Source organism: Mytilus edulis, chromosome 1, assembly GCF_963676685.1.
Source record: "Mytilus edulis chromosome 1, xbMytEdul2.2, whole genome shotgun sequence".
NCBI classification, from domain to species: domain Eukaryota; kingdom Metazoa; phylum Mollusca; class Bivalvia; order Mytilida; family Mytilidae; genus Mytilus; species Mytilus edulis.
The window spans coordinates 83562114-83584289 of record NC_092344.1 but is presented as its reverse complement, the minus strand read 5'-3'; the positions used below and the strand labels follow the sequence as shown (position 1 = coordinate 83584289).

At 31.1% G+C, this 22176-nt stretch overlaps 1 protein-coding gene across 3 annotated transcripts; it reads left to right on the top strand.

Moving 5' to 3' along the window:
* The first annotated feature begins 983 nt into the window (after positions 1-983).
* Positions 984-17402, top strand: LOC139492678 (nicolin-1-like). 3 transcript variants are annotated; one of them, XM_071280831.1, is made up of 9 exons: positions 984-1187; positions 2604-2639; positions 6537-6627; positions 7575-7675; positions 8796-8906; positions 9596-9661; positions 10070-10132; positions 14953-15057; positions 17200-17402. In XM_071280831.1, the coding sequence occupies exons 1-9, from the start codon at positions 1059-1061 to the stop codon at positions 17239-17241; spliced, it is 744 nt and encodes a 247-aa protein (XP_071136932.1). In that variant the 5' UTR covers positions 984-1058; the 3' UTR covers positions 17242-17402. The 3 variants fall into 3 exon arrangements, with proteins under 3 accessions (XP_071136932.1, XP_071136939.1, XP_071136946.1); XM_071280838.1 differs by lacking the exon at positions 2604-2639 and having other exon boundaries at positions 985-1187; XM_071280845.1 differs by lacking the exon at positions 10070-10132 and having other exon boundaries at positions 986-1187.
* Positions 17403-22176: the final 4774 nt, after the last annotated feature.

The window sequence follows — 22176 nt, the reverse complement described above, 5'->3', positions numbered from 1 at the left end:
TATATGTTAGGGAAATGGCATAAAAGTATAACAAAAATGCAGATTGGGTAATTTATGAAGGTTTATGAAGGTTTGATCGCCTCAACTATTTCCCGAGTTTTAAAATAGATCATTCTAGCATCCTATAAAAACAGGTAATGCTAAAATAATGCAGTTTGCATTTTGCAGTTACACAAAAAGAACAACAGTCTTGCAAAAAAATGACAGACAAATATAAATAATGCTATACATTGACTTTTTAACGCAAAATATATCAATCATGTCAAACGATGTAGCTTTTACACACAAAAATGAGTAAAGTGGCATATGAGAATTTCTAATTTTAGATGAGAACGTGTTTATACTAATCATAAACACCAAGGATTAAACACAATAAAAACACGAACACACGCCAATCATTAAAATATCTTTTGTCAATACACACAATAAATCACAATGATATTTCAAATAAAAGTTAATTATCCTCATTTAAACATATCAAATTCAACTCATATAACAAATATTTAATACATTCTATATATGGTCTTTTTTCAAAAATATTCATTATAATCTCATAAATTCGTATATAATTTTAATATGTACAGTGGTTTTTTTTATTAAAGTAAAAAAAATAACCCATCTACTAATCGTAGTCCGAGTTTGTTCAATATATTTCTTCATATAAATAATGGTAGGCCGAGTTTGTTATAGTCCGAGTTTGTTATAGTCCGATTTTGTTATAGTCCGATTTTGTTTTAGTCCGAGTTATCCAGCAGCGGTTGTAAGCACCCTAGCAACTTAAAACCAAAAAGATATCGTTATCAAATTATAATGTTCTATATAAGTACAATTTTAGTTTACCACCTGTTTAGTGTATATGCGGGGATATTGAATCAGTGTATGTAATACGTTATATATTTTTTCAAAGTATAACAAAATCGAGATTGTTGAAAATAAATCATGCTGATTTGAGTTTTATTCAATTGGACGTGGCATTTTGGTTTTACGGTCATTGGATATTTTCTCTAAAAGCTTCATTAACAACACTACAGAACGACAATGTTATAGTTTGGGGAAAAATGACAGATAGGCCTCTCCACTCGCATATAAAGAATCCAGTTATCTTAACAATAAGTGATGGAAAGACTGAGTTTCATTCAGGATGCCGAGTTATCGATATAAACTTTCCAAATATTTCAAATCCAGAGGTATGGGATCATTGATCAAATGACATGTCAAATACTCATAGTGAATTTGTGTACAGATGACTGCAATTATATCTCCCCTTATACTATAGTAGTATAAAATTATTCAATCCATAATTGATTTTTAGAAGGATCGGATTAAGATTATTCAATCAATCTTGCACGGAAAAGACATTAATTTCCCTTTTTTGTCTGAACCCTAGGTTAAAATTACACATACAGATAGACCATACATGTACATTTATGATGTTATAAATAAGAATATAAAGTAGGCACTGGCTACGGTTACATGGAAATGTAACAATAATAAAAATATTATTGTTACATTGGAGACTAATTGCCAGAATGCAAAGTTGGGTGAGGAACCGATTAATTACAAATGTAACAATAATTACTGAGGCTACGATTACATTACGTTATTGTTACATGAAAAACAGCAATGTACGCTAGATTGATTAAACTTAAATCTTCTATAGTTGTATTGCTTCATTCTTTCATATGTACTAAACAATACTTGTAATTTAATACTGATAAATAATAAAATATTATTATTCAACAAATGGTGTCACTTTGAATAGTTTTACTACGTATTAATGGTTTTGATGTTCTTAAAGATACTACTCAAGATTAGGAGTGTGACTTTCAAATTCGAAAAATATAGTTCAATGGTTTCACTTTTTTAAAGTTTTTAACTGCACACCTACTCTTATTACTGTCATTATACTTTGGACCAATTTTGTTCATGGTGAAAAAAGTAAAACTTGGGATGCGTTTTAAACGAAACTGAAACAATATCAAGACATACATTTCATACAGCTTTATAACTTGACGCAAATTGATAATCAAAAGCAAAGTTTGCTAACTGTAACTTAAATACTAAGAAATTCTGTATGTACACGTATCCGTGAAGGACGTAATTTCGTTCATCAAAAATGTGTCGGACTTTAAAAACAACTTACTGGATTTGTAGAAATTGTCATTGTAAATAAAAAAAAATACTGTGTAACAGTAAATAAATTGTATGTTATAAATGTATGTAATAAATGTCCTCAACTTTTATTATTTAGTACATATTACTTGTCCCATCGTACATTGCTTTTTTTTATGTAACAATAACGCAATGTAACCGTAGCCTCAATAATTATTGTTACATTCGTAATTAAACAGGTCCTTACCCAACCATGCATTCCGGCATTTAGTCTCCAATGTAACAATAATATTTTTATTATTGTTACATTTCCATGTAACCGTAGCCAGTGCCTATAAAGTAAGCAAGCTACAATTACCTGGCTGCAATAAGTAACACTTAGAAATTGTTACTTGTGAAGAAAAATAATTGAATATAAGAATCTTTTTACAAATAATTTTAATATTTTAAATATGATTGTTAAATGATTTATATGTTGTTTTGTATTTCAGAGTAGCAATCCAATTTCTGTTTCAATATGTGAAAGGGTAAATTGAGCAACTCACGTTATATGTGGATTTTTTTTACAGATAACCATTATTTTGTATATTGATGTAATTTTTCTCACAAATTTGCAACCAAGCCTTATGTCACCTCTTTCAATGATTGCTATTGGTGGTTAAGCATAATATCATTAATATGTGTGGCTCAATTGTTATTTAATTTGCCAGTTTAATGTATTGGAGATTTGGAAGTTTGAAATATGTCTTTTTGTTGACTAAACAAAACAATTGGAGTTTTATTTTATACTGTCTTCTGGTATATTAAACCTGAGGCTTGGAACAATGTGTGAGGATGACTTATCAAGTTTTTATGTGTTGATACTCTTAACAGCATACGTGATCAACAATAGAAGATAAAAATAAATGTTGATGTAACCAAAACCTTTAGATGACTCTTTATGTGAGTGAAATCGACTTAACATGATTTTTGACTAATTTTCAAATTTTGTCCTACAATTTTGAAAACTATAAATAATAACAGTATATAGTTTTTGCAAAACTTATCAAAAACACAAGATTGACAAAAATGATAATATATAAGCCAAACCATTTGATGTTCCTTTCCTTATTGGCCTTAATTGACAATTTCATACCTTTGCTGATTATCTGAAAAATTATAAAATATAAATTATACATGTACATGTACATGTAGACATTACAAACTGCACAACTGATCAGTAATACAAGAGCTTTAAATGTCAGTATTACCAAAAATATTTGATGACTCCTTTTGAGAGTTATTACCCTTAAATGACAATTTTTACTGATTTTAGTAGTTGTTACCTATTTTCTCAAAAAAATATAATTGAGAGGTAGATAGAAATTGTCAACAACCAAAATGATTACCAATAAAACATATATTTTTATCAGTTGAGCAATTCAGGCTCAATATTACAAACAGTAAACTTGTAACTTTTAACAGTAAGTCAATTAAGCCATAAAGAAAAACTTCAAGGAACATTGTGTGAATATAAGTTCCAATAGTAAGAGTAAACAGGGATTTTTCTATATATTTTTATTCTAACATTTTATATACATATGTACTTTTTTATGCATGCAATTTGCATTGAAAGGTTTATACAAATGCTTCTTATTTATATAACATACATAATATGTGCTTTGATTTAAATATAATTTCGATAATAACCACTGAGAGAACAGGATTTTAAGTGTAATTTCATCGCAAGCTTATTATTTTCCTTACTTTTTGCATGACTCAATTGAGCTTTAATTTATATTCATTAATTTCAACATATACTCTAGCTAATGCTATGTCTTTTTTGAATGAGAAAATTGTTATTTTTCATGCCCCTGCCATGGTAAAATTGCCTTTTGTGTCACCCTTGCAATGGTGTGTAGTGCATACATATGTAAAATTGAGAATGGAAATGGGGAATGTGCCAAAGAGACAACCACCCGACCATAGAAAAAAAACAACAGCAGAAGGTCACCAACAGGTCTTCAATGTAGCGAGAAATTCCTGCACCCGTAGGCGTCCTTCAGCTGGCCCCTAAACAAATATATACTAGTTCAGTGATAATGAAGGCCATACTAATTTCCAAATTGTACACAAGAAACTAAAATTATTTTGACTAGTTTGTGATATCGAAAACCCTGGTGTAATAATTTTTCAGTAATACATAAATTTCTCTCGTTAAAATCTAAAACATTGTTACATACACGAGCGAATCGTACAAGTTGAGATATATAAACACCGTAAGATGGTGACAAAGGAACGTCACCATCTAAAAATGGGTAATTAACGATAGGAAATGAAAAATCATCTCTTTTATCATAAATTTTAGTATTCAGCTTTCCGTTAGTGATATAGATATCAAAATCGAGGAAAGGGCAGTGGTTATTGTTAGTATTAGCTTTATTTAAAGTAAGTTCAACAGGATAAATTTCTTTAATAAACATACTGAAGTCGTCATTATTGAGAGCCAAAATATCATCCAAATATCTAAAAGTATTATTAAATTTGTTTATCAGATATTGTTTCGATGGGTCTTTGCTTATTTTTGTCATAAATTGTAACTCATAGCAATACAAAAACAGGTCCGCAATAAGTGGTGCACAGTTAGTCCCCATTGGAATTCTGATAATCTGCTGATATACGGAATCCCCAAAGCGAACAAAAATGTTATCTAGTAAAAATTCAAGGGCATATATAGTATCAAAGCATGTCCAATTGTTGGTACATCCCAGTTATACTTTCCATTCTCTAACTTAAGTTTGTGACAACCAAATGTTATGAAACTTATGTACCAATGCTTATTACTACAAAGCACAGATCAATTATAATTTGAAAATAATTTGGAAGCGAGGCATATTTAGTGGGGGGACTTCTTTTGGCGATTGATTATTTAGGGAATCACTAAAGCGTGACTGCAGCTGCCCCCTCTTATGCAAGTCAGAGCAACCCCTCCTTATCAAAATTTCTGGATTGGCCACTGTGACCCACTTGAGAGTGAAACTTTTAATTGGTAAATAATTAATTTATTCTTTTGGATTCATTTTTCAATAAAAAAAAAATCTTATTTTAGAACTATATTTTATATTATTTTGATTTCTACCATTAGGCATACCATTGTTACTATTACCTTCAAATTTCATTTACAGAAATATTATTTATTGTTGAAGAAATTCTAAAATACAACTTAAACTCAGCTTTCAATGACATGCATGGTTTATGATAGAGACATAAATAATCCAGTATCTATATTTGTGTGATTCCACTTTCATATTGGCTTAAGAATAAAACATTTTTGAAGAAAAACTTAGCTGGTAGACTATTATCTTTCATATTTTTTATGACATGTGAGCAGTTAAAGACATTATTTAGCATGATATTGCAATTTCCTATAAATGTTGAAAGAGGTGTTATACTTGATGTTTGAAGTGTTATTATTGGTAGAGGGTATTCATAATGCATTGACTAATATTGGGAAAAACATATCTAATCTAAGAGTTTAGAACCGCTATTAAAGTTTTATGTTCCATATTACTAATCGATATGTTTATTGCATGATGAATTTGTTATTTAGTGGAGTTGGGTTAACAGGTTACCAAATTTCAGGTTTTCCCTATGTTCCTACTATTCATTTCCTGTTTGTATAAGAGAATACATTCCAAACAGGCTCCTCCCATTTCAGAGCTGTTATCTGTTTATAGAGTTAAGAGATTCTAGGCATTAGCCTTAAACAATCCAATAATATAAAAAAAAGGAGAAAAAAAACTAGATATATTCATATTTTTCTTTTCTTCTGATATTTCAGATAAGTTTCAGAAAGTCTACTTTATAATATTTCATTTGAGGGCCTCAGGGAAGATTAGTGTTTTGTAACTATCTCTTTAAATAAAGAATTTATTATTATTATTATTATTGATTAATACTTCTAAAGAGGTTCCAATGCTTTGTATGTATTACTATGTGTCTTATAAATTAATTACATGTGATAATTGTAATGAAAAGTAGATTTATATTACAAAGCTTTACTTATTTTTTGGTATAAAATTTTTAATGCAACATATCCAATGGTAATGATGACTTTGAGATATAAAACAGCACTAAGAAAGAGAGAGCTGATCTTTTACTTTTTTTCTGTGAGATTAATGATCATGTTTTGTGTATTGATATACCATATACTCCTTTTTTCATCTTACCTCATTACTTAAAAACTCACAATGTCAACATAAAAGGTCAGTATCATGTGTTCTCATATTTTATGTAGAATGTTTGCAAAAAAAAATTGTGGGACACAGAAATATTAGGTCTAAATGTTGCTTTATATTAAAAATATTGTTTACCAAAAGAAACTCTTACAAGAGTTACAAAAACTTTACTCCAATATGAAACAATATGCTTTACTCTCTTTTAAGGTTGGAGAAATTCACTTTAAGAACAGTTATACAGCTTTTATAACTGTAAAAGCCAAGTTTAAAGCTCAGGCAGAAAATGGTGATGCTGGAGGTAAGAGTCACTTTTCTATAATCCCCCAACCTTTATTCAGAAATTTAGCTAACTGCAAAAAGTCAAAAGACATTTCTGAAATTTTATAAAACATCCTCAGTCTTCTCATTAAACTGCCCTGTCAAATTGTAACTTGACCAACATAGAAATAATCTCAAAATATTATCTGAACTTTTTTTATAGACCTAAGAAAAAGTTTTAATTAAAGAATTTAAAATGGTATTTTTATACCCTTTGATAGAAGGGAGGGAATATCAGTTTGTTTTTCTGAGTTTCTATGTGTTCATCTCTCCCATGAAACTCTTGTTGCATTTTCTACAAATGACAGCTTCTGAAATTTGGGATACATCGCTAATCAACTGCCTGTTTCTGAATACTTTTATTTATTAGCCATGGAAGACATTTTTGTTGCAATTATCCCAGGATTAACTTATGAAGAGATTCCTAAAATTAGGAATCAAGCAACTGGTACCAAATTTTCAGGAATTTCTTGATTAGAAAAGGCTGGGATAATTGCTACACAAATTCAAGCTTAACTTGTGATCATGCTATGTCCTATGATGCAATTTTACAAATATCACTATTAAACTTTATTTTTACATTATTCTTATAAGGGGTATTTTTAAGTGTGTGGTATGTACATATCTCACAGATTATTTTCCAAAGCAGAAATCAATGGTTAAGTTTTCATTTCAGAATACATAGCAATTACTACTTTCATTAAGAGCTTTGAGAATGCACACAACATTTACACTAAACTCTATCTACTGGTACTTCTCACATTAACATAATATTGATTGATAGATGAGTGCTTTATATAAACAACAGCTTCATTGACTATCAGGCAACGAAATAATTTCTTTTAACTTTAAAAAGTATTCTAATCATCAAAAAATATTCAAACAGAAAGTTTAATGATATCATATATTTTTTATTTTATGTTTTAGGTGATGCTAAATGGAAAACTTGTGTCAGAAGATTTAGGCTGATGCCAAATCCACATATGGAAGAAGGTTCTCAAGATTACTTCTGTCTTGGCAAAAAACATGTAATTACTTCTGTCCTAATGGCAAGAAACATAAATATTAGTCTGCCTGCCACATTTATCTTCCTTAATTTTGCTAATTGATTAGATATAAGATGATGTGGTATGAGTGCCAATGAGACAACTTTCTATCTAAGTTACAATTTGTAAAAGTAAACCATTATAGGTCAAAGTACAGTCTTCAATATGGAGCCTTGGCTTTCACTGAACAGCAAGCTCTTTTGAACCACATCAACAAACAACAACTTCTAAACATCAGATTGTGTTGTGTTGTGATGTTATGTTATTATTCCAAATTAAGTCAAAGGTTGGTACCTATTAAAACTAATTTGGAATAATAGTGTAACATCACAACATAAAAAAGGACACACTATAAACTATCAGTTGAAATGGCTTAACTCAATTAAAAGACACATTAACACAGATGAGCATACACTAAACAATAAATTTGATCTATTACACAATGTAAATACAAAATCAATAAAATAATGAGTTTATTTGATAACTAAAACCATCAATCCAGACTGCAACAATCCAGTTAAACTGGAATTAGATGGGATCTTTGTTGAGCTATTTCTTCCTGAAATATGCAGTATAGAAGTTTAGATAAAAAGAAAAATGTATTAATAATAAGGCCGTTTATCAAAGATTCATGAGCCTCTTGTTTTTCTCTTTGTCTGTGAACAAATATTATAAATGCCAAAATTTCAAAAGTATAAGTAGGACACAACTTAAATTTTGTACAGTTGATGTTCATTGTTAGTTGTATATATTAATTTTTTATGAAAATTGGTCAATAATAGTTTGTGAATCACAAATTTTGAGAAATCCATTTCTTTTGTACATACATAGGTAGAATACTTTTTTAAATTTTGCACAGTGATGCATAACATGTAGATGTGCATATTTTTAGGAAAAATGATCTATAATTTAGGAAAAAAAATAGGTTTTATAACTTTTGTTACAAAATTTAAAAAAAAATACTTCAAAAAAATGGTCAGGACACTTAAAAGAGAGAGCCATGCACATTATATAGAAATACTTTAAATATGTGTTTGCTATTTGAGAATGCTTGTAATATGTTTGTTTCTCTGGTTAATCATACTTTGATTTTCATCTGCAGTTTATGAATGAACTGAGCAATATAACACAAATACGTGTAATATTACAGCAGCCATCACCTGTTTGGAAAGATTTTAGAATTGAAGAATTGAAGTTATACAGATCAGCAGAGGTAATGTTTTATACTTAAAACAAGCTTGTTGGATAATGTACTGGCCTTGTGTTCATAAAACTTTTGAGTACAATAATGGTATTCAGACTTGGAATTCAACCAATCAAAACAATAGATTTGGTTGTTCAAGCACAAATTTTGTACTTCAAGTACCATCAAAGTTTTATGACTGAGACTTTTATTTGAGTTAAGAATTATCAAAAGGTTATACACTGAACTTATGTGAAATTGTTAAATTTTCATACTCAATTTGAGTTATCTCCCTTTGAATTAACAAAAATAATTTGTCTGAAAATTTTGTTTTTTATATCTTTGGTTTATTGACACATGGAAATTATTTTTCTACCTTTGTTCAAAAATTATTTATGACATAGATTAACAAATATTAATTTTATTCTATTATAAATATTACTCTAGTAGTCTACCATAAATCTTCTGCAAAGAGAAAGACTTGATTCCAATCTTAATTGACTAGTATTGTCAGTTTTCCTACTGGTGGTCATGGTTCTACTTTGGAACTTCAGCTTCCTCCACCGATAAAAACTGACTGCCGCATAATTACCTGTTGTGCTGAAAGAGACATTAATCACCCAATCAATCAAGTACAAATTACATTACAATGCTATGTCAATATCTTAGGAAATTCTCTGTACTATCAGGTTTGAGAAATATATTTTCCTCTGTTTTAGATGAATAAAACACCAGCACTACCATCCTGGCTGATAGAAGATTCAGGGAAATCCAAAAAATCTGATGTAAGTTTTCAGTTTGACGCCTCAATGTTTCTTTGCATGTTCAAATTTCAATCTGGAACTCCTCTCTGTCTGTGCATTACACTTTTTCAATGTGTTTTCATATGCAGTCTGGCATGACTGCTGGTTCTTTGGAAACAAAATTATTATAATGCTGCATGAAGTCTGAGATTTTAGAAAGCATTGTAATGTATAATGATAACTTCTGTCTATATAAACAGATCATTGCCTTTCTTTAAAAAAAAAAATGGAATATCTTGAGTATAAATTTCAACACACAGAACATTTTTTGTCATGAATATATGTTATCATAATCAATTATGAAAATTATTTGTTTTCATATGATATATAAGAAGTTTAATCAACAGCTTGAAATTGAGTAATTTTCAAATTACAATTTTAAATTTACAGCATGACCTAGATAATGACTCTTTTTGTGAAAAATTAAGATCTGAGCGCTCTCCTTGTTTGGCGGTAAGATGTATAGTATGTAAAGGTAGAGGCTGCACTAATTGACCAATCAAAACAAGGCTTTATTATCATTTTGATTGCTTCCCTGTATCCTTATAGAAGTGTTCATTTTTGTCGAGCCTGCAACTTTTGTTGCAGAAAGCTCGACATAGGGATAGTGATCCGGCGGCTACGGCGGCGGCGGTATTAGCTCACTTCTTTAAAGCTATATATTTTAGAAGGTGGAAGACCTGGATGCTTCATATTTTATATATAGATGCCTCATGTTACGAAGTTTCCGTCAGTCACATGTCTAATGTCCTTGACCTCATTTTCATGGTTCAGTGACCACTTGAAAAAAAAGTTCAGAATTTTTGTAACGTTGAATTCTCTCTTATTATAAGTAATAGGATAACTATATTTGGTATGTGCGTACCTTGCAAGGTCCTCATGCCCGTCAGACAGTTTTCACTTGACCTCGACCTCATTTCATGGATCAGTGAACAAGGTTAAGTTTTGGTGGTCAAGTCCATATCTCAGATACTATAAACAATAGGGCTAGTATATTTGGTGTATGGAAGGACTGGAAGGTGTACATGTCTAGCGGGCAGATGTCATCTGACCTTGACCTCATTTTCATGGTTCAGTGGTCAAAGTTAAGTTTTTAAGTTTTGATCTTTTTATCTAATATTATATGCCAAAGGTCAACTATATTTGGTGTATGGAAATATATTATGATCTATATGTCAGTCCCGCAGGTTTTATTTGACCATGACCTCAATTGCACGGTTCATTGGACAGTGTTAAGTTTTTGTGTTTTGGTCTATTTTTCTTAAACTATAAGTAATAGGTCAACTATATTTGTTGTATGGAAGCATTGTTAGCTGTACATGTCTGCCTGGCATGGTTCATCTGACCTTGACCTCATTTTCATGGTTCATTGGTCTTTGTTTAACTATCTTGTTTAATGTTAAGTTTATGTGACAGTTGTAATAACGCTTTATACTTAGGACTATCAACATAATATCAATGATTAGTAAAGAAGGCGAGACATTTCAGTGTGTGCACTCTTGTAGTAATTATAATATAAGCCTAAATTGTTTTAGAATTTTTTTATTATGCATTTGTTATATATATTTTACTTTTATGTAATATAAGTATTGTTTATACAAATAGAAAAGCCATTTCAGTTTGCATATGATAAAGATGCTGACATCATGAATACAATTAATTTACTTTCACAGACCACTTGTTGAGGTTATCTTGCCTAACATTTGACACTTTGAATTTTTGAAGTTACAACTGGAATCTCAGTATGTGAATATGAGAATTTGTTTCACCTTGCATCATGATTAATCATTTATAGGACTAGTATGATCCCTTTTCCTGCATATTCCAAGCTTTTTAGCTTTCATATCTTATATATTTTGAATGTGGTTTTTTATTTACAAGTAATTTTGGTTTACTTGGTTTAATAAATCTATGGTATAAGACCATTCAATATGTTTTAAATCAAAAAGAACCGCTAATTTTTTTAAGAAGAGACTCAAGTATATATCGCATCAAATGCATGCATTTATTAACTTTTAAGAACAGGTCAGTAGTTTTTCCATTATAATATATCATGGCTTGAATGAAACAGAGGTACAAAAATTGATTGATGTGTTTGTTTATCCATTGCATTTTGTATTAACAATGTATTCTTTGTCAGTGAAATTATCTTATAATCTCAATCACAAATGGTATTGTGCATTTCCAACTTATTTTTTTTTATCTCAATGATTGCTGGGTTTCATATACCAAAAACATGGACTTAAAAATAGAGAGAAGGCATTAGGAATTTGTGAGCTCTGCTTTTCGCATTTGTGTGGATATATTTTGTATAATTTGTGTATAAAACTTTTTAAATTGTCTGAAATTTACATTTACAGTTTGTGCAATAACTTGTTATCATTTTCTGTTTTGCATGCTTTTTGTGCACCAAATTATTTGTTACTTTTAGTACAATCACTCTTAATTTGTTTGAAGTCACATATATATTGCTTGATGATATTCACATTTATGCAATTTCTCAAGTTTTTATAGTTTTAAAGTTGTTTACTGTTGTTTTATGAGTACTTTTAATGGTGCATTGTTGTCTTTTTGCACCCTTTTTTGTATAATATGTATATATAGGTTGTTTCTGTTATTGATAGTTCCAAGAATCAAAAGATCAAATTAGATCTAATATGATAGGAATCACAATGAATATTCAATGTTGGATTCCACCAATGATTTTGACCCTGATTCTGATCTGGGACTTTTTTTTTGCATTGACGTCTTTCTGCAATGTTGCAGTTAAGTGTCAAAGCAAAAAAAATAAATAGCCTTTCAAGACGTCATAATTATTTGGACTATATTTTACAAAAGTGCTTGTCCACATGACATGGTTTTGTGATAAGGATGAGATCTGCAAAATTGCAGTTTTGGTGATAATAAGAAATGAAGATGATTATCTCTGTGAAATAAAAACTGTTTTACATATAAACTTTATTGTAAAATTTGTAAACATTTCACTGATTGTATCTCTGTTAATTCTTGTTTCATGTACATTGTGTGCTGATTAATAATTCAAAATTGCCCCATTACTCAGAAATATACTAAACATTTACAATCTGCTCAAAAATAATTGTTAACTTCAATTAGGTCAATGTTTCCCAGCTTGAATAATCCACATATAATAATGTGATAATCAGATATATGGTAATTTCAAATTATTATTTTTTTGTGCCAAAATTCAAAATAACCTTCACACATTATGAGTACACTCACTCCTTTTATAAAATTAAATTTTAAATTGCTAGGTTTTATACACATTTAACAAACTGATATCATACCAAAACCATATGCTGTCATACCCCAGGCAACGAAGTTCTGTAGGGTATAATGTTTTTGACCCGTCCATCTGTCTGTCAATCCAAATGACCTGTTTGTATGTCTGTTCATCCAAACATTGTCAGTCTTGTTTTTGTAATCTAAACTCCTCTGAATCCTCACAATAGAATTTCATGAAACTTTATAGTTCTATAGTAAGAACATATATATACTATGCAAATATGCACATCAACAGGAAATTTTGATTCAGTTATTTTTCTAGGAGTTATACGCCTTTTGGACTTCGAATGTTGACCTAAATATTCTACTGCAAAAGTTTGTCATCTCAACTTTCCTGAAAACACACAACATTAAGCATGAAACTTTGTAGATAATAAAGACATTCAATGTAGATATACACATCAACAGGAAATTATGATTCATTATTTTTATTATGCCCCTTTTATGGGCATTATGTTTTCTGGTCTGTGCGTCTGTTCATTGGTCTTTCCGTTCGTTCATTCGTTCATTTGTTCTTTCGTTCGTCCGTCCGTCTGTCCCGCTTCAGGTTAAAGTTTTTGGTCAAGGTAGTTTTCGTTAAAGTTGAAGTCCAATCAACTTGAAACTTAGTATGTATACATAATCCTTATGATATGATCTTTCTAATTTTAATGCCAAATTAGAGATTTTACCCCATTTGCACGGTCCACTGAAAATAGAAAATGATAGTGCGGATGGGGCATTCGTATACTTAGGACACATTCCTGTTTCTTGAAGTTATGCCCCTTTTGGACCTAGAATTTTGGCCTAAATATACTACTGGAACAGTTTGTCATTCAACTCCTATCAAACAACAAATATTATAATAAAACTTTGTTTACTTTTTAAGAATTTATGAGTCTTTCAACTTACATATCTGGTGAGATTTTGTTTTAGGGCACTGGGTATGTGAGGGTGTTCACAAAGGTTCTTTAATTATATCATGTTCTGCATCTATTTCAAGAATAGAGAGAATATACTAAGGTCATATAAACTTTCGTTAGGGTCACATTCCTATTTTATTTTGTTTTGGTGTTATGAATATTCCTTCATTAACTTTAGTGAGTTAAGCTGCAAATATTGTATAAATTGAAATTATTTTGTTAAAAACTCTGTAACTTTACCAGAACAGTTTTTTATTTATCATGCTAAAAAGGAAATTTTTACTTTTAGAAACATCATTTATGTTTCACATTCAAACACCTGCTTTTTCAAACATAATGTGTAAAGGTTATTTTAAAATTCTTACATTTTCAGTCTTCTATTGAGCAATAAATGTGAACTTTTTAAGTACCATTAGCATCCACATACAAATAGTTCTGTGCAAATAATTGAGCTGCAGCTCTAATGGTTGAAGTATGCATATAAAACTAAGCAGACTCTTAACATCTTTGTACAAGAACAAAGTTATATGACCCATAGTTCATGGTTCACTATCTCTGAATAATACTCACCAGTGTTGTTTGAATCAAAACAGCTGCAAAACCAAATTAAGTATTACAATTATGAAGCAGTTTCATTTTAAATTCAACCACATCAATTTAAATCCAGTGAATATTGTCCTCTTTATCTTTTTGAATTTCAAAATTTGAAGTAAAAAATTATGGAACCAATATACTTTTATAAACAACAAATAAAATATGTCACCTGCTGACAGGTAACATGTACTGTGAATTATTGCATGCATTTATTATTGCGATTTTGTCATTTTAGACTTAAATGCGATTTTGATTTTTATGATTTTGAGAAAAATCCTGTTTAATTCATATGAAATATTTCAAGATGCGAGTTTAAATCTCTGTCGCATTTTTTCGCATCAATAAAAACCTCACAATAATTTCTGAATTTACAGTATACTAAAAGCAAAACATATATAACAGTTGATTCCTATTTATAGACATAGATTCCCTGTAAAGTTACTTTTCTTCTCACACATTGTTTTATGTTTATAGAGTGTACCTAACTTAGAAGCAATATCATCAAGCCTACAGCATCTCTGGGCATTGGCAGAAGAAGTAGGTGCCAAGCAGACAGAAAGAGCCCTAGGAAGATATGAGGTATCATTAATGTATTTTCTTTATAATCACAAGCAGAAACAATATGTTATTCATCTATATCAATGAGGCTGGTGTACCAGCTCCTGGCTACATTTATTCTTTAAAGTTTGTTATTTAAGTCTGTTGCAGAAGTATTAAAATGTTTCTGAATGAGATGTTAACCTTTAAAAGTCCATATGACCTTTATAGAATGCTTAAATGTCAAGAATAAGAGAAGGTTAAATTAATGTCAAACTTTTCTACAAAATTAGATAAAATGTCATAATTTTGTTTCCACAAAATTAGATAAAATGTAAAAAAAAAATTTCCCCAAAATTAGATAAAATGACATATTTTTTTTCCACAAAATTAGATAAAATGTCATAAATTAGATAAAATGTCCCAAAAAAATTCCACAAAATTAATAGATAAAAGGTCTTAATTTTTCCAATTTTCTGATTTTAAAATGTTAAATCTAAGCCAGTCAAAATAAACTGTTCTGCTGTCAGTTAGATTATAGTATTTTTTTTTACATGCTTTATCCTTTATTTGTTAATTTTTCTTATTTGTGGTGCTAAATATATCTGGTAAGCTTTTGTCTGTTTTAAAAAGATTATTCCTCAACAGATATTCCATTATACCCCAGTCCCACTAGGCCACGATCGCACTACAATCTGTGAAAAAAATGAAAATTTTGATGATCGTAGTACGATCGTGTAGATCGCAGTAAGGTCGTATCACAGTTGTGGTGAGGTCTTCAAGATCGTGATGAGCGTGGCCAACTTTGAACATGTTCAAAACAATCGTGGTGCGGTCGTGGCCAAATCAGGTCGTAGTAGAAGCGTAGTGAGAGCGCACTAAGATCGCTGTACCATCGTAGTGAGAGCGTAGCGAAAGCGTGATTCTATTCGGAGAAACTGCCCTACGATCTCATTGCGACGTTATTACGACCTCACTACGATCATCACGTTCTCACTGCGACCAAACTACGCTTCCACTACGACTATATCACGCTGTTTACGACCATAGTACGATTCTAGCGCGCTCTTCTTACGACCTGACTACGTTCATACTACGACCATTATTCTCATTGTCATTTTCCCATAAAATATATTAATTCTCTCCAGGTTTTGTTTGTCTGTATGTAATTATGACTTCTTGTCCATTTTATCTAACGGCTCAACCATGCTTCTTATTTTCATACAGATTAGGACGTTGGTTTTCCCGTTTGAATGGATTTACACTAGTAATTTTTGGGGCCTTTTATATCTTGCTGTTCGGTGTTAGCCAAGGCTCTGTGTTGAAGGCCGTATCTTGGCCTATAATTATTACTTTTAAAAATGGTTACTTGGATTGAGAGTTGTCTCATTGGCACTCATACCACATCTTCCTATATCACATTTGTTTCATATCTGCTATCGTTCACTAAAATATCGTCATTTCAGCTTTATGGACCAGCAATAGGTTGTAATTTAGGTATGATTGGTCGGTCCGACATCTCTACTTGATCAAGATTCGTTACTTTCAGAGCTCCATCTGCCTCTACATCAACCCTAACACCACGACTACATGTTCTAGTAGATTTTGGTGGCTTGGTTGTATTTTTGTAACGTATTAATAAGAAATAGAACTGAAGGAATGATACTGTATTGATATGGAACACGATGTTGACGTTATTGCTGAGAGCGTAGTAAGATCGCGGTTTGAACGTAATGTAATCGTGGTAAGAACGTGCTATAATCGCAGTAGAAGCGTGGTAAGATCGTGTTGCAATCGGATAACTCGTGGTATGGTCGTAGTGAGAACATGACGAGCGTAGAAAGATCTTCATAAGCGTAGTCAGGTCGCAGAATAAGCGCGGTGAGAACGTGTTATAATCGTAGCGGGATCGTTGTAGAAGCGTAATGAGGACGTAGTAGCATCGTGAAAGCAACGAAAATTTACATTTTCATGCTGCTCATACCGTGTCCTCACCACGATCTGAATTTAATTTAGATCGCGGTGAGCGTTGTGCGAACGTGCTCTAGTGGGACTGGGGCTTTAAGTATATTAAAATTTGTGTCAAATTTGGTATTATTCTCTCTGAAATGGATTATTATGCTTTTGATGATGTTTTTAACCCTTTGAAATATTAAAATAAATTGATGTTTCTTTTTTTTTCAGGTTGATGGATGTTATGAGATTAATTTACTGTCCTACACATGATATAGTACCATGGATAAACCTTGAAGCCTATTCAAAAGTCAATTATAAGGAAACAACACAGATAACACAATAACACTTTTGCATGTTTCTTATACATTTTCATACATGTTTTGCAAACATTGTACAATGATTTTGTGCATCTCATAATAAATTAGTGTTTTATTATTATGTGTCAATTGTTCATATCTTTTCTCTTTTTCATTATATCTGTAAACCAAAAGGGCCAACTATAACAAGACATCACAGAAATAAAGTCGTGGAATGTCAAAAATGTTTTCCAATAGAAGTTTTTAACTAAATTATTATCAATTTAATAAACAGTAATATGGATATCATTTTGGAGTCAAATTTTCACTTTGCATCTGAAATTCAGATATTTTTGCTGTAGTCATAATTGATTTAATTGGTGCCAAAATGAAAGTAGAAAAGTTAAATACATGGAAAAAACATAAGTCTAAAATATGAACTAAAGATTATATGTAAAATTTAATTTAATTTGATGAGTCTCAAAAGCAACAATCAGACTAATTATCTAATTAGTTAAATGAACTTAAAAATGGTAAAACAATGTAATTAATGTCCACTCTTTCTTGATTACAAGGTCAATATAATCAAAACTTGCAGTGGTAATTAATAAAATATAAAATTCAAATTATAATGTGATTTGATGTCATTAGATTAGTATTTTTCTCTTTTTATCACGCATGTGTTTTGTCTTAACTTGTTACAGACAGTCAATAAAGAACGGTGCATCCCTCTTAAAATCAAGATGTATATACTAGTATTGGCAAAAAGTGTAAATATTTGACACAATGAAATTAAATCACCACCTCTTTTGTAAAAAGGCCAAAATATCTCAAATAGAAGGTATTTCAAACAAATTTGAAAATCAATTACACTTTGGAAAAAAAATTCATGTTCATATAAAGAGGGGGAAAAACCTACAGTGAGACATTGATCCAACATGACATCTTTGTGTCATCATTGATCCAACATGACATCTTTGTGTCATCATTGTTTTCAACTTTGATGTTGAGTTGTGGTTAAAGTTTTTCATACTCTTATCAGAATGACAAGTTATTTATAACTACTTTAAAAGAGCCCGTCCTTGCATCCATCCTTTACAAATTTTTGTCACATTTTTTCTCCATATAATAAAAGATTTTGAAGGTTCATATCATTTGCATTCAACTTTTTTTATCTGATATTTTATTTTACTATCAATATTGAACCTTGACGAGGTTCAACATTGATAGTAAAAAAGGTTGAATGTTAATGTTATAAACCTTCAATGTCTTATATTATAGAACTCAAACAAAAGCAAAAGTTATTTTTGTTAAATGGTTATTTTTTTTTGGTACAGGTAATTTACATTCTATACCAATATTTGGAAATGTGTTATTTTTCTAAATTTTTTCTATTTATCTGGCAATGGATTATCATTTGTAAAATGATTACTAAACTTAAATTTGCTGGAGTTACTCATTAAAGACCATATGACTAAAAGCTTTCTTGTTTAATGAGATTGTCATGTAGAATTGACCCTTTTTATTTCCGTTTGAACATTGAGTTATTTTATCAGAGATAAATATTGAACAAATGATTTAATGAAACATGGAAAAATTGTAAAAACAAACTACAGGCTCTAAAGAGCCTGTGTCGCTCACCTTGGTCTATGTGAATATTAAACAAAGGAAGCAGATGGATTCATGACAAAATTGTGTTTTGGTGATGGTGATGTGTTTGTACATCTTACTTTACTAAACATTTTTGCTGCTTACAATTATCTCTATAAATAATGAACATGGGCCAGTAGTTTTAGTGGAAAATGTTAGTGAAAATTTACAAATTTTATGAAAATTGTTAAAAATTGACTTTAAAGGGCAATAACTCCTTAGGGGGTCAATTGACCATTTTGGTCACGTTAACTTATTTTTAGGTCCTACTTTGCTGTACATTATTGCTGGTTACAGTTTATCTCTAACTATAATACTATTCAAAATAGTAACATAAAAACTGAAAAATTTTCTTAAAATTACCAATTCAGGGGCAGCAACCTAACAATCGGTTATCCGATTCATCTGAAAATTCTAGGGCAGACAGATCTTCACCTGATAAACAATTTTCCCTCCTGTCAAATTTGCTCTAAATGCTTTGGTTTTTGAGTTATAAGCCAAAAACTACATTTTACCCCTATTTTCTAATTTTAGCCATGGCGCCCATCTTGGTTGGTTGGCTGGGTCACCGGACACATTTTTTAAACTACATACCCCAAAGATGATTGTCGCCAAGTTTAGATTAATTTGGCCCAGTAGTTTCAGAGGAGAAGATTTTTGTAAAAGATTACTAAGATTTACAAAAAATGGTTAAAAATTGACTATAAAGGGCAATAACTCCTAAAGGGGTCAACTGACCATTTCGGTCATGTTGACTTGTTTGTAAATCTTACTTTGCTGAACATTATTGAAGTCTACAGTTTATCTCTATCTATAATAATATTCAAGATAATAACCAAAAACAGCAAAATTTCCTTAAAATTACCAATTCAGGGGCAGCAACCCAACAACAGGTTGTCCGATTTATCTGAAAATTCTAGGGCAGACAGATCTTGACCTGATAAACAATATCCCCTCCTGTCAGATTTGCTCTAAATGCTTTGGTTTTTGAGTTATAAGCCAAAAACTGCACTTTACCCCTATGTTCTATTTTAAGCCATGGTGGCCATCTTGGTTGGTTGGCTGGGTCACCGGACACATTTTTTAAACTAGAAACCCCAATAATGATTGTGGCCAAGTTTGGTTTAATTTGGCCCAGTAGTTTCAGAGGAGAAGATTTTTGTAAAAGTTAACAGACGACGCCGGACGACGGACGCAAAGTGATGAGAAAATAAAAACTAGAGGCTCTAAAGAGCCTGTGTCGCTCACCTTGGTCTATGTGCATATTAAACAAAGGACACAAATGGATTTATGACAAAATTGTATTTTGGTGATGGTGATGTGTTTGAAGTTCTTACTTTACTGAACGATTTTGCTTCTTACAATTATATCTATAATGAACTTTGCCCATTAGTAACAGAGAACTATATTTGGTAAAAATTTACATAAATTTACCAAATTAATGAAAATTGTTAAAAATTGACTATAAAGGGCAATAACTCCTTAAGGGGTCAATTGACCATTTAGGTCATTTGACTTATTTGTAGATCTTACTTTGCTGAACATTATTGCTCTTTACAATTTATTTCTACCTATAATAATATTCAAGATAATAACCAAAAACAGCAAAATTTCCTCAAAATTACCAATTCAGGGGCAGCAACCCAACAACCGATTGACCGATTCATCTGAAAATTTCAGGGCAGATAGATCTTGACCTGATAAACATTTTTATCCCATGTCAGATTTCCTCAAAATGCTTTGGTTTTTGAGTTATAAGCCAAAAACTGCATTTTACCCCTATGTTCTATTTTTAGCGGTACCGTGGCGGCCATCTTGGTTGGTTGACCAGGTCACGCCACACATTTTTTAAACTAGATATCCCAAAGATGATTGTGGCCAAGTTTGGATTAATTTGGCCCAGTAGTTTCAGAGGAGAAGATTTTTGTAAAAGATTACTTTAATTTACGAAAAATGGTTAAAAATTGACTATAAAGGGCAATAACTCCTAAACGGGTCAACTGACCATTTTGGTCATGTTGACTTATTTGTAGATCTTACTTTGCTGAACATTATTGCTGTTTACAGTTTATCTCTATCTATAATAATATTCAAGATAATAACCAAAAACAGCAAAATTTCCTCAAAATTACCAATTCAGGGGCAGCAACCCAACAACCGATTGACCGATTCATCTGAAAATTTCAGGGCAGATAGATCTTGACCTGATAAACATTTTTATCCCATGTCAGATTTGCTCTAAATGCTTTGGTTTTTGAGTTACAGGCCAAAAACTGCATTTTACCCCTATGTTCTATTTTTAGCCGTGGCGGCCATCTTGGTTGGTTGACCGGGTCACGCCACCCTTTTTTATAAACTAGATACCCCAATGATGATTGTGGCCAAGTTTGGTTTGATTTGGCCCAGTAGTTTCAGAGGAGAAGATTTTTGTAAAAGCTAACGCCGGACGACGACGGACGACGGACGCCGGACGCAAAGTGATGAGAAAAGCTCACTTGGCCCTTTGGGCCAGGTGAGCTAATGAAACATGCATATTGCATATTGCAAAAAAAAATCTCAGAAAGCATGCCATGATTATTTTTCAAAATTGCACATCAAGTTGACCTTGTGTAAAACAAAAATCAGGCTTCAGCCATGTCATGATGAGGAAAATCAATATTGTATAATATTAAAAGGGAACCAGGGGTTTAGCTGCATTCTCTAAGTTTTGCATCTGATTCATTTTCTGCTCTTTTTTTTTTTTAACTTTTTACCCAATTTTACATAAAAAAGTTTCTCACTACAAAGTTCTTTGCAATCACACACATCACACCATTTGAGGTATAAAAAAAAAGAATGATCCTGGTGAGTGGTGACCCCTGTATCATTACATCTGCAGGTTTGCAGGTAAGATTGTGAGACCACTGGAAGTCATTATCTGTTGTAAAAAAATCATCTCCTCTAAAACTATTGGGCCAAATGCTACTTATCTTTTAATTATCTGAATGATCCTTGGGTTATCTGGTTTGAAGATGAATTTATCAATAAACATGGCAGCTGTTGCTAAAAATAGAACAAAGGGGTTAATTGCAATATTTGACCTAAATCTCAAAAAACTAAAGCAGTGAGCATAGGGCTAACAAAAAGTTACATTGTAAGCAGGTCTATCTCCTGTTGAATTTTCAGAAATATTTGATAACCCTACCTCTCTTATCCTCTTCATTCCCAATGGAACATAGGTCCATAACAAACTGCTTGTATTTCTGTCTGTCCTTTGGCA

Bases quoted from the DNA above. Each gene is read 5' to 3' on its own strand.
- LOC139492678 (XM_071280831.1), top strand. From the start codon at position 1,059: ATGACAGATAGGCCTCTCCACTCGCATATAAAGAATCCAGTTATCTTA. The intron at 6,628-7,574 runs GTAAGAGTCACT...TTTATGTTTTAG, and splicing joins AGAAAATGGTGATGCTGGAG to GTGATGCTAAATGGAAAACT. The intron at 8,907-9,595 runs GTAATGTTTTAT...CCTCTGTTTTAG, and splicing joins AGTTATACAGATCAGCAGAG to ATGAATAAAACACCAGCACT.